Below are 14,263 nucleotides of genomic sequence, written 5' to 3' on the forward strand. Positions count from 1 at the left end.
ATTAAATTGTTTTTAAAAATTGCAGTCCACTCGTGTGTGGTCTCCAGGATCTGCCATGCATTGCTTATCTTCAGGCAGTGTTCTGTTGATAGGCCCCTGCCCTTGTACCAGAGGCAGCTCTGGGTCCACAAAGCCTTTGTTCTTTGAAGCAACTTTGGAGAATGTTCTTCCATGGCCTCTGAAGCATCCAACATGAAAATACATGCTTTCTTATGTAATTTTTGGAGGCTTTGGAGGCATGCAAGAATGGACCCCATTTTACCACAGCCTCTGACAATTGTGCAAGAATGTGACCTGCTTTCAAGAATAATTGTTGGGTGATGTTGAATGCTGGTATGTCACCCAAAATGTTTTGGCATGTCACTTTTGATCTGTTTCATAGGTTTGCCAGCACTGGTGTGGGATAAAGCATCAGATTAGAAACCAGGAATCAAAGTGTGCGTGTGTAAGTATGTATGTACATGTGTATGTACATATATACACAAACACTTACACACATTATATATGTATGTGTGTATATGCATATGTTATATGTATGTGTGTGTTGAGATACTACATTTGCTTTAAACAAATAGAAGAACTATCAGAATAAAGCATATTCAAATATCCACTGGAAATTATTATTCTACTTCTCAGATCGAAACACCTAAAGAAAGAATTTCTAACACCCTATTTACAAAGTCTGACTGTATCCAGTGTTCTGAGTTTGATGTAATATTCAGATAATACAGCACACAGTCCACAGGATTTCCTATTGGAAATAGCCTGAGGGGAAATTCCAAACAGAAGCCATTTTCTCCCTGTTCTGCATTGATAACCAGACTGTATTCACCAAGTAGGACCTTGGACAGCATCTAGTTAGTTTCTCTCCTCCGATTGCCTGTCATTCATTCTGTCAGTCCTGAGCTTCGGGCTGTCCTGCACCGTTTGAATCACACTCTTTCTGCACTTTCTCACTGACTGCAAGCTACTGTCATCTCACTGTCTGACCTTACACACAGGAGAGCAGAAACCAACAAACCACCTCAGCTCCATCACTGTCTAGTGTTTATATGGAGAACTGATACCAAGCCACAAAGAACTGTCTTTCTTTGACCATCATTAATTACTTAAACCAGCATATTCTGATAGCAAATCTTATTTTTAGGGAAAGCCATATTAATACATCTTACCAGAGAAAATAACCCTGAAATTTAAAATACAGATGGAAGGAAAATGAAAAATAATATAGAAATTGGAATTTAAAAAAATCTATAAGCGGATATGAAGCGTCATATCTGTGCATAATTACTTGATTCCTCACTTTTTTTTTCCAAAAAATAATAATAATGATATCTGTCTCTAAATGTTGTCAGGGCTTCATATGGAATGTACTGATATAGAAGTCAGAGTGAAAAATAATGCCAACTTTGGTAGAATTTAACTTATTTCATAAACAGTCATCCAACATGTAATGTGCTAGTGCTTTAAATGTACATCCTCAGCCTGAATTTTAAACAATTCAGTTAGATATATCAATAAGAGCAGTAGAGTAAATACTTCATTAAACAACCAGAGCAAACAATTAGGGCCAACCCTGCCTTTATATAAATCTTAGAAATTTTGGTATCCCTCATTACAGTAAAGTTTGCATCACCCAAATTCTAGATTATATCCATTTTCTACTCAAAGTCATACACACATAAAAATCCAGGACAACATCCAGGGATTGGCAGACTTCTCTTGCCATAACTGAAATCATTATGATCCCACCTCTAGCAAGGTGAAAGTCACTGCTTACTAAGAAGACCATAGATTAGATGTCAACTTCACCCACAAAGCACTTGGATGATCCTTGAAATTCCTAGCCGAAACTATCACTGTGTAGCGTACAATTACAGCTTCTGGTTTTCTTTGGTATTATAAGTATAGTTAAGATTTCAGGAAAACTACAGCACATGCAAAGAAATTTGTTCCTTTCCATCCTTCGCTCACTCCTTTTGAAATATGTTCCTCTCCCATGTAGCTAAGAGTAGTAACAAAAGCACTTTCCATCTGTATGTCTCCTTTCATACTGGAATCACCAACACAGCCACAGTGTATTTTGGCTCACAGATTGGGTCTGTAGGAGATGACCAAGCTGAGATTGAGGAAGGGGTCAAGTGCATCATCACTTTGGAATCCCTTCATACCCACAAATGATCTAAGTTCAGCCCCCTGGAATTCCATTGACTCTTATCTACCACCAATCTCCTTGACCATTAGTAGTTCAGATTCTTGTTTAGAGGTAGCATGGAATAAACTTGCACTCATTTGAAGAACTTTAGTTCCTAATTTCTTGTGCCTGAGAGGAACCTAATTATATGAACCATAAAAGTGATAGTTTAACTAGTAAATTATGATTTTATATTAGAACCCCCCTTATACAAATGTCTCCAAATCAACAGGATAAAAAGTCTTAGACAAATACATGTCCCACTGGCTCAAGTCTTGTGAATATGGATGAAATTCAATGAATCTCTCTAACTCATCTCATAAATATGAATCTTCTGATCTTTTCCAGCAACAGCAATGATGTATACACAGTGATTTAGACTTCTACTCATGGGAGTTTTCTTTCTGACTAAATTGAAGATATCTATCATTTGCATAAACTTCTGTACAAAATTTTTGTAAAAGTATTTCAGCAAGACCTTGTAAGTATCCACTGTCCAAGTTTACCTGCTACAGCCTTATTCAACAGGCTTTTCCTCCTGCAAAATAACACCTATGACACTGCGACACTGTGAGCATCCTTGCACAAGAGCCCACACAAAAGCAGCTCAAAAACATTTTCTTCACACATCTTTGAATCCAAATGGATAGGCCCCGTGATTTAACAGTGTGTGCACAGATGAAATAGGTTGGCACTCACACAAGGGAGAGTTTCCTAAACACATGTCCCACTGGGATTTGTTGAGTCATTTTTTTTGTTACCCATTCTGTACATTATGTGGCTTAATTTTTTAAATTAGATTTCTGAAGCATCGCAATCATGGGAGACTTGGTTGTGTACACATAAAACAATTACAGTAAAATAATATAAAATTAAAAACAGTGTAATGAAAATATACAAAATAAAACAATGTACAACTATATGAGATACCAATGGCATTATCCAACTAGTTTAACTGCTGCTAGGATTCCTAACAAGGTTGGGACAAGTCTAATTTCTTAGGGGAGGCCATGTCAGGTCTAAAGAACCGAGGACTACATGTGAATAGTTTCTTTATTGTTGCTCACTTACTAACAGAAACTTGCCAGATTAAAGCAATTATCTGCACTAACTATAGATCTATTCTGCGAATTGCTAGGGAGGGTTCAACCTTGCTTTCTTCCTGCCCACTAGTCATTCCAAGCTTCGGAGCTAGGGGTTTGCCCAAATTGGTCCAAACTGGGAGAATCCCAGTGGGGACTATTATAAGAAGCACCTACTCTTGTGCTCCTCCCCACCTAACAGAATGACAGAGTTGAAGGGACCTTGGAAGTCTTCTATTCTAACCTCCTCATTACAAGCAACTTCTCTTTGGATATTTGTGTCAGGTAAGTCAATCCTAACTAAAAGAAAATGATCCTGAAGATACCATAGTGCCAAATATTAATTGCATTAGGCTGGGTTCATTGTTATAGACTTCAATTCCTAACCTTTGAGTTAAGAAAGTTGTGCATTTTATTAACTGTTGTAATTTTGTACCTAATCTTTCTATATTAATCTGTCTCCTATAAGGCCAAGTTCCCCCAGTATTTCAAATCAATAAGGCATAAATTCCTCTATATCCTATGTCAAATTCCCACCCACTAAACTACTATTTCTTACCTTTTTTGTTCTGGAGGTGGCTGAGATTTGTTATCTTTCCTCTTTTTGGACTCCTTTTTGGAATCCTTTTTGGCCTCTACCTCAGAGGCTGGGGGGTTATTTGCAACTGGCTGTATGCCACCAAGTATCTCTTCCATTGTTTGACTTTGGAGATGTTGAGTTTTAAATTAAAACATAAAAAAGGATAGGATAGCGAAACAGAAAATGAAAGCAACGAAGTGTTACGGAAGAAACAAAAGAAAGCAAGGTAAAAATTAAACGTTAAACAATAAAACAATAACAATAGATGCCAACAATTTGTCAGCAAAAGAAGAAAAGGAAATCAGAACCCACAAAGAAAAGAAGGCAAGCTGAATGCTGTAATGTAACGAGATGGATCGAGCGATCTGTGTCTTGAGTGGCAGCCACACAATGTAAAATACCAGCAATGTGTATAATAATTCATGATGATGTTTACCAGAGAGCTTACAAAACACTTCATTATTTTATAACACTCTGTTATGCGGTAGCATATGTAGAACAGAGTGTGAAATCTCACTGTATAGAACGTAACTTCCAAAAAATAAATCCATCGGTGCACAAAATGCTATACTAGTCTATACAGTTAGGAAACTTATTTCTGTAACACTTTCAGATTTAAAATGGGCTTCAAATTCTGAAATAACTTTGAAAGTTTGAAATACATTTTTTAAAAAAAGTCATTTCAACTTGAATCTAACTCTGATCTGTTACAGCAAGGTTAACTGGCATAACAAGGCGAATGAAACACATTTTGAGCCTAAAAGCATGCAAGTCTCGGTACAAAAGGAATCTGATGTAGCCTAAAACATGGGCCATTCTTGGTAAGGCATTTAGAAATGATGGCTTCTTTAGTCCAGCCAAAGTAGAGAGGTATATAAAATTGCTGCATACACATATTATATTACTGTGGAAGGAATCCTGTGTTATTGTTAATCTGTTATTGTGACATAGAAGCTTAAGAAGTAAGCAGAATGAACATACTGGATTACAGAAGTTAATGCTTTCTGCAAGTGTTCAGCCCACACAAAGAAATCTTAAAGTGGGATGGGGATGAGGAAATGTGTTCAAAACTCTGACTCTAAAATTTTCTTCTTTAGGGATTCTCTGTAATTCTGAGTCTACTAAATACTAAACTGTGAAAAGATTTTATGAGCATTTAGTTGATCTCCATGCCTGAAGATCTCATGAAGTATTATTCCTATTGACAAAGAGATACTCAGCTTACAAAACCCCATGCAGCACAAAATGTTGTTATGTAATTTCATTTTCTCTCTGAAGTCCTGTAAAGGGTTTAAGAGAGTCCTTACATTATTGATGAAGGATCTGAAGAAAAGGAAGACAGCTACTACATCTCATTTACATTTTGCACCTTCTTGTGGTGCAATCAAATGTCTACAAATTTTTAACTGATTTATATATTTTTTTTTGTTTTGAGTTTTTCTCCATCACTCTCAAACCTGAAATACATTTTTTCAACCAACTGCAGTGCACAAATTATTTACAAGAGTACAAATTATTTGCAACAAGAGCATCAAAGTGTTCAGTTGTTTTACTCCCACATAAGTTCTCATTCTTCCCAGATGAGAATGTCTTAATCTGCATTCTTATATTGATTTAGCACATCCAATTCCTTATCTCAGTTATTCAACTGTTTCTTCATTGGCAGAATTCTTTAACTTATGGTTTTTTCAAAGTGATTCAAGCATTAAAAGGTGGACTTTGGTTTTGTGGGGTGTTACCTTTTTTTGGGGACAAGAACTGCATGCTATTTGCAATAAAGTAAAAAACAAAAAAACCATAAATTATGAGTACAGTTATGCATTATACAAAGAAACCAGCATTTCAAAAAGCAATGTTAGCAAAATGGCTGAAACACATCCGGTCCACCTTACCTGTTGCCGTGAACATGTGATGCACAAAAGGCAAAACTGTAATGCAGTAAGGTGGGATCAATCATTGCTCCATTTTCTGCTCTTTCAAGCAAATCACCGAGATAGCAGAGATGCCTGTGACAGCCTCTGACTCCATTACGTGCACAGTATTCATCTAGGACAAAGACTTGGCCAGGGCTAAACCAGCCCTGTAGGTAAATAGAGAAAGTTTGTGTCAAATGTAGATTTTTTTTTAAAAAGACAAACCAGTCCACAATGTATGAAAATCAAATTAGGAACGGAAATGAAATATTGATGTTGATTACATTTATTAAAACAGGAATGTGTAGAAGCGATCCGGCTTTCTCAATTACATTTTGCTTTGAAAAACCAACTTGTTCTTTTCTTGATGTCATAGCATAAAGAACACAACTTTTAATAGGTGCACCATGATAGCAATAGCACTTAGACTTATACACCACTTTGTAGTGCTTTACAGCCCTCTCTAAGTGGTTTTACAGAGTCAGCCTATTGCCCCCAACAATCTGGGTCCTCGTTTTACCAACCTCAGAAGGATGGAAGGCTGAGTCAACCTTGAGCCTGGTGGGATTTGAACTGCCAAATTGCAGGCAGCTGGTAGTCAGCAGAAGTGGCCTGCAGTACTGCACTCTAACCACGGCACCACCGAGGCTCTTGGTACTCAACTGAGATATGGAACTTATGCTAGTTGCATTATTTGCTTCTCCTGCCCCTTCGCACCATGGATGCCTGTTTTTGTGGACAATTAAAGTGGTGAGTCAGTGACTTGTAAATGGAATATTACAACATTGATGTCTATCATTCAAAGGCAATCTTGGCTTGACAGATTTACTTGAAGGATCTAAGTGAGAAGTAAAATATCACCTCACCCAAACAATGCCAGAAGTTTTAAACATCAATTATCTAGTATATATGAAATAAATATTGAGAGGGATATTGCAGGGATGATTTGCAAAAGGTCTCAAGCAGCTTATTAAACATCAATCACATATCTGCTGTATGTATACAACTGTATTCTTAATCTCAAAGGTGCTTTTTCAAGAGGCAACTGGACTTTCTGGATAATTACTGTACTGATAATGTATAAATACTGAATTAGCTTCAAACTTTATAATGCTTAGAATTGAACACTGAAACCAATGGGTTAAAATAATCTTAGCATCACTGGAAGCTTTCAAGAAGACTGCCATTTGTCAAAAATGGTGTAGGGTCTCCTGCTTGGGTGGAGGGTTGGATTAGATGACCTACAAGGTCCCTTCCAACTCTGTTAATCTGTTAAGCATATTGCATTAGCTATGAAAGAAGAGATTTCACCCCCCATTATCGAAATAAATTCTCTAATAAGCAGCAATAGCTATGCCACATATTTTGTTCTCTACAGATAAATGTTATCTTGTGTGGAAATTGGGATAGCACTTCTGGCCCTAACACCATTCTTTGTGTGTTTTGAGATCCTGTTCTATATGGAAGTTGGCAATATAGCACAGGCAAACCAAAGTGCACAAATCCTGGTTGCTTGACAGTTGCTAGAAATGTGGAAGGGAAAGGTTTTAAATAATACCTGTGTGTTGGAGCATGAGAATGGCAGATATTCATATATGAATGGGTTCTTGAATGCATCAAGAGTAGGGATATGGTCAATAACTGGATCTGGAGACAAAATTTCATAGAAAAAGGCAGCAGAAAACTAATACAAATACTGTATATATCTCTTAACTTCAATGGCTCAAGTAGTTTCAGGGTTTTATATGTCAGTTTGAAGACCACAGTGTATGGCTGAAGGATGACTGGAAGTTGTTTTCTACTTTACAAACACAGAGGCATTATAACCTCGGCAGCCCATTCTGTTTGTTGTTTTGGTTGAACAATCCACAAGGGCAGCTGCAGATCTTACAAAGCATTAGAATAATGAAGTTTCAAGGTTACACAGGCACCAATTAATGATGGCGTATCCTTATGGATCTATCCTGGCATATCAGAGCACCAAACTCTCATTTTTGTAGAATGGGAAGTCTAATTAGAAGAGACTGTCATAACAAGCTTATCAGGTAGGTTCTTTTTCACCTAACATGAAATTCTGTTGATAGAATTCGAAAGAACTCCAGGAGCAGATTGAAAAATAATCAGTATCGATAGAGACACTGAGCCATTGACAAGACGTATCTTTCTAATGCTTCAAAGCTGCAAATTCTTTCTTCTTTTAATTGAAAAGTTCCCGCGGCGACTAGATCAGTGCCCTGCCCCTTTAGGCAGCTTCTTTGCCACCCCATCTGGCACCCCAAATGCTACGTCTTTGAAATGACGCCGCTGTGAAAAGATTAAAATATATTTTCTACCACTCGGATGACACCAAATCTTTTCTGGATGCCAAAACGCTACTGTTGAGGAGAGTCGAAGAAATATCAATTAAGAACTCCATCGAAGGATTTGCTTATATTTTGTTGGGCCAACTCCAGAACAGATTGAAAAGGGATTAAAATAATGAGGGGCAGAATCAAAGGCATGGAAAACAGGCATAGTTCCTTTTATTACACCTATTGCCAGAAAGCGCATGTGTGAACAATGAAGATGCTGACGGAGGATAATGCAGACTGTGGCTTGTCAAAAGCAAACACCCCCCCACCCGGCTCTTTATGTCATTTCAAAAGAACTCCTGGAATTTTGCATTTGGGTGAAGGCTCAAAGAAAAACATTTTCCTTATTTAAGAAACAAAATCAGTTGGTTTTGTTTTTCTCATAATATTTTGGCAAGGTAGAAGGACAGGAGTGAAATAAAAATACTCTCCCCTCCTCCCTCTGCAATTGATTTCCAGAAAGAAGAATTGAGTATTCCAGAAAACTATGGCAGGGAAAAGCTACAACTGAAGGACCCCCAGAGACAAAAATATTGCTAAACTTGCAGCTGACTATATTTGCATGACTACTGTATTCTTGAGAGAATACAGCAACATTTTCTCTCAATTCAAATTACCACCATGTGCCTCCTAGTTAATCGGAGAGTGAATTTTCCCCCTTAAAGCATACTTCAAAATCACATTTGAATATGGTTTTTGCTTTGCTTTTTTCCAAAGCACAGGGAAAATTAAGTCACTGAACATACATTTGATCTAGTTATACTGTAAAAACTGAAATTTTTCACAGAATTCATGCTAAATTATCTGAGTTAAGCATCCAGATATCCCTGTGAAAATCAAATCAAAAGAAAAAAAGAGGCGGGAATAACAGCAAGCCAATTGGTTGACTAAAGTGTCAAGTTGGTTTTGTGTTGTGTTTTGCATTTATTAATCAATGCGGTTCTTTAGTTTTTGTTTTCTTTCTTCTCCTCCTTCTTTTTCTTCTTCCTCTTCCTCCTCCTCTCCTCCTCCTCCCCCTTCTCTTTCTGAGTTGGTTGCCTGCATTGAATAATTCTCAATTCTCTACCCCTTATTCATGTGTTATAATCCTGCTCTGTCACTCAAATTCATATCTGATTCATATCATTCATATGATATCTTCATTCATATCTGAGACTGAATTGCAGGTTCATTAGGCAAAGGAGCCTAGAGGCATTTACACCTGCAGGAAAGGAGTGCTTTATTTATTTATTTATTTAATCAGATTTTTACAAGTTCCTCGCAGAGGGATTCCGGGGAGTATGCAAATAAAATATTAAGACATAAAACATCTACATAACATTTTAAAAAGCAATTAAAAATCAGCACTGAATGCGCTAACCAGCCTCATGGCTGTGTGGTCCTCTGTGAGTTCCCAAGCAAGGTTACAGACCCATATTTTTATACCTTTCTGAAAGGACAGGACAGTGTGTGTGGGGGGGTATCTCTGGGGGGAGAGAATGCTCCATAGGGAGGGGCAACAGCAGAAAAGACACTCATCCTGGATGTGGCCAGTCAGAATTCTTTAGTAGAGGGCAGGGGTGGGCTTCAAAAATTTTAGCAAAGGTTTCTCTGCCCAGTTGCTGTGTGGGAGTAGGCATGGTGGGCGTGGCCTAGTCAGCCTCCTGCACCATGGGGAGGGGGACATTTTTCCCTCCCCGGACTGCAGCGGCTTTCCTTGAGCCTACGGGAGGGTGAAAACGGTCTTCCCAGGCTCCGGAGGCTCTCTTGAATCTGAAAACAGGCCCATTTCTGGCCTTCCTGAACTTCTGAGAGCCTGTTTTTTTGCCTTCTCCAAGCCTCTGTGTGTGCCCTGCACTTACCTGCATCCAAAACGGGCCATGTGGGGACTCCTGGGAGGGGTGGGTGGGGCGGGGCCAGCCAGGAGTGGGATTAAAATAATTTAGGCAAGGAATGGTTAATCTGCAACTTGAGAGTTGCACACATCAATCTGCCTAATTTCACAAGGACGTGGTCTGTATTCCAAAGCCCTTTGTGAGTTACCAGTTTCAAACCTGAGAATGGTGTGAGAGAAAGAGAGAAGGGATTGTGAAGAAAATGATCAGTAGGTGATCCTATCTATCTGCTTGCTATTTACAAATCATCCCTCTAAAGAAACAATAATCTTTAGGAACTGAAAAGAACATCAGCATGATATTACATTGACATGGCATTGTTTTCCATTCTGTGCCTGTTTCTGCAGATGATCTCCAAGGGGATAGGGGCTTTCACAATCCCAGTTACGAGGTAAGTATAACTGAATTATAGCCGCAGCAATTTATCAGGTTCACAGATTGTTAATTGCATTGCCAAAAGCCATCTTGGAACACAACATCTCAAGCAAATGAAGTTTATGCTAGTCAACAATTCATGTCCAATTTTTTTTTTAAAAAAAAATCTCATCTCATTTGATGCAAATGAAATTAAAAAGAAATTATAGCAAATTTCATCTTCTTGACATTACTAAAAATGGAAATATTGCTTGATTTCTTTGGTTTCCCAGTTCTTACTTATTTCGTTTGATGTTTAAATACAGAAATTAACAACGACAAAAATTATGTAAAGTGACAATTTAGTTTTTGACAACCTGTTTTCCAATTAAAAACAACGACCACAGGCATTTCTGAATGAATAAATTAAAACAGACTCCATGCCTCGTTGTTCTAGCACTTCCGCTTGAGTATGGATGACTTTTTTTCATTTAACATGCAGGCTGTTTTAGAAATCATGTACTTTGACACTGCAACAAAACCTTCATTCTTCCGGTCTGCAAAAACAACTAACTTCAGAATATTTCAGTGTAAGTGTTCATCAAATCCTATTATTTTTATTTGACTTCATTATTAAAGAGCTTATTATTTAATTATTAAACAGAGCCACCTGATCCCTGCACCTTCTAGCGCAGCAGAACTGAATACACCAGATCTTGCATGGCAAATCTATAAAGCATAAAATTACAAATAATACTTACGCAGGAAAGGAGCAAAGCCAATGTTGGACAGCACAGCCTTTTTCTAAATCATTGTTTGCAGAGAGCAACTCAAAGAACCCTGCGGCTATGAAAACTGTGGCAGGAAGTTTCAGTCAATGGTGCCAACAACACCTCTGCCTCCCCTCCCAATTGCTTTTCCTTGCCAAAAACTGTTGCCTTTATGTTATCTGTAATGAGTCAATTTCTTTGTTTTCATAGAGAATTCCGCTTCTGTCAGACTGTGGGAAATCAAGTCAGACTGTACATCATGGGCTTGTGAAAGAGAAAAGATGCCACTTTAGGGAGGGCTATCAGTCTTCAATGGATGACTTATGAAAATAAGAGGTGTCAACAATATGAACAAAAAACAAAACCCAAAGCCAAGGCACAGTTTGCAATTTATATGGAGGGGAATTAAATATCTATTTGTCTTTAAAATCCCACACAATTCTTTCCTTTTTTGGAATAAGTCAAAACCATCCTCTGCGTTCTAAATTTAGGGTTTTAAAGTCCCCGATGACCCTTTAGTTGCTCACCTACATAAATTCTGCACTAAAAACTGACTTGCAGAAATTCCCTTATATGTGAGCAGATGTGATCTCAGGCAGGGAAATGGCAATCTGGTAATTTCAAGTGAACGGGATTAGAGTTAAAAGGAACAAAAGGAGAATGAGATGTGAAGCAGATTGCCCCAAAATCAGAGACCTGGAATGAAGATTGTGTTGCTGGATGCCAATTTGATGAATGAGAAAAATTGACTGGGGCTTGAGACCCCCTGAGAGATGGGAATCAATTCAGTTACTCCATGCCAGGAGACGGATAGCAACAAATGGCGGCCAGATGCTGAAGGCTCCTCCCTCAAATTAAATCCAGGGAAAAGCAAGAACATCTTGGCCACCATCCCATTGATCAGTCTCCTACCAGAAATTCAGATGGCTAACCATCGTTTCTGATTTTTAGAAAAAAATCTAAAAAGCTAACTGGTTCCAAAGAGCATGTAGTTATACCCCCCCTTTTTTTAGTAAACCTATTGCCATTGTTCTGTCTGTGGTAAAAAATTGCAAAAGATTTTGAAAATTTTGTGGGTTTTTTGTGTGTTATGATCAGTTCGTTTGTTTTTATTGTGGAAAACAACCAACCAATGAAATTAAATCTATAGGGGTTGATGTAACACAGTCCTGATAGGTGCCAGTCCATGAAATTCCTAAACATTGATCAAAGAAAATTTTCTTACATTAAATGTTAATTAGTTAATTCTACTGAATTGGGCTTGACATCTGATGGCTGCTTCAACAAATTTTCATCACCTCAATCGAGTTCTGTAGCTCTTCCAAGGAGAATAAGGTAATCTCTTTGAAACTATCTTTGATTTGATTTGCCATCTACTATCTCTGTCAATCTTGTGAGGCAAAATTGTTTTTTTCCTAGACCATCATTGGCTTACCTCGCATGGCCAAAACAGTGAAATGGGATGCTATTATGGTATATGGCCAGACCTGTTATTTCTAACTGGGCCAACTATCCATAATAATGGACATGCACTTTTATTGATGGTGATGAAAAATTAGTGCATCTGTAGAGATACCCCAAAACAGGAAGCTTGTGTCCTAATTGATGACTGTTAGACAGACATCTTAGCTAAATGTTTCCATTTCTGCTGTACAGTAAATGTTGAACAGTTAAAGAATTACTAGCAAGAAGATACATATTTTTGTGAAAGTCACTGTTTAAGCTTCTGCTCAATTAATTCAGTTAAGAAGAGATATGCATTTCCTCTATTAATGAAGGGAGGATGTGTCTAGAGAGCAGGGGTGTCAAACTCAAGGCCCATAGGCCGCATCTGGCCTGTGATGCAGTTGGATCCAGCCCGTGGGGCCATTCTGGTCTACCCAATGTGAAGAGGAAAGATTAGGCCAGCGTGGCTTTGGCCCGGTCTACCCAATGTGAAGAGAAAACATGCCAGCAGTTTAGGGAGTGGTGTCAAGCTGACCATGCCCACCCAGTTGGCCGTCCAAGGTCAGTCACAACCCTGATGTGGCCCTCAATGAAATTGAGTTTGATACCCCTGGTCTAGAGGTTTACAAGAACCTTAAATTTCTTATTTAATTTTCTAAACTCCAACAATGGTTTCACTTTCACTTTTTTATTTTGTCTTTCCATCATCAATCCCAAAACTGCAGTTCTGAAGTCAATGTGGGAAATCTACAGAGTGGTATTTCTCAACCTTGGCCTCTTTCAGATATGTAGACTTCAATTCCCAGAATTCCCCAGCTCCCTCCCTAGCTAGATTCCCCACCTGAAGTCCAGATAACTGATATAGGCCAAGATTGAGAGACATTGCTATAGACGCAGAACTTAAGTGACATTTCTCAAGCTTTGACATAATTCTAGGAGTCTTATTTACAGGTACTGTACTCATTGATCTACGACAAATCACTTAGTCGCTTCAAAGTTATGATGGACCCCCAGTTACAACATTACAACCCAGTTCTGAAGGCTAACCCCATATGGTCCCATGGCCACATTTTGTATGCTTGACAATTGGACTGCATTTATGGTCATTTGCATCCTCCTGCAGTCATGTGACCATGATTTATAACATTTTTAACAAAATCCAGTATTTACTTCTGGTTTCTGGCTAAACAACACAACAACCCATAATGAACATTGGGTTGGTTTAACACTTGTGGTATTTGCTTAATGTCCACCACAGCAATTACTTAATGGCCGTTGCAAAAAAGTTTATAAAATCCAGGCCTTCATTGGATGATCTGCTTTATGATTGTAGCAACTTATGGTCATAAGTGGCAGGCTTATGAAAAGTTTGCTCTAGTGGTTAAGGCACTGAAAATGTTGGTCTAGTGGTTAAGGCACATTTAAAGCGAGAACGTATTTACTGTTATCTCCTTTTGTCATTTTTATTTCTACTGTATTTTGGTTTTCTGTTCTTGCTGAAAGCTTCTAGATAAAGATCAATACCTTTCATCCTATGAACGGGCAACTTTTTAATCATCTGAACATTTGTTGAACTGAGGAAGTATAAAAAGAGACAGTAACAACTTATGGCAAAATGGAGATAACCTCTTACTCCATGAATGTTTATGATCTAAAAATCTAATTTTTTACAGCTAAAACAATTTTTAAACTTGGAATA

The 14,263-nt window shown here is 38.0% G+C and overlaps 1 protein-coding gene across 21 annotated transcripts in view; it reads right to left on the bottom strand.

The window, feature by feature from the left end:
• The window catches only part of CADPS (calcium dependent secretion activator), a 434,360-nt gene that overhangs the window by 158,330 nt on the left and 261,767 nt on the right, over positions 1–14,263 (bottom strand). For 12 of the 21 annotated variants that reach the window (XM_087923596.1, XM_087923594.1, XM_087923593.1 and 9 more), the window contains one exon: positions 5,749–5,936. In XM_087923596.1, the coding sequence (XP_087779722.1) occupies positions 5,749–5,936 (188 nt within the window). Of the gene's footprint in view, positions 1–3,835; positions 3,980–5,748; positions 5,937–14,263 lie in introns of all 21 variants that reach the window. The other 9 variants (XM_087923592.1, XM_087923586.1, XM_087923584.1 and 6 more) reach the window with 1 other exon arrangement.

Source organism: Pseudonaja textilis, chromosome 2, assembly GCF_049901715.1.
Source record: "Pseudonaja textilis isolate UNSWEBS1 chromosome 2, rPseTex1.2, whole genome shotgun sequence".
NCBI lineage: Eukaryota > Metazoa > Chordata > Lepidosauria > Squamata > Elapidae > Pseudonaja > Pseudonaja textilis.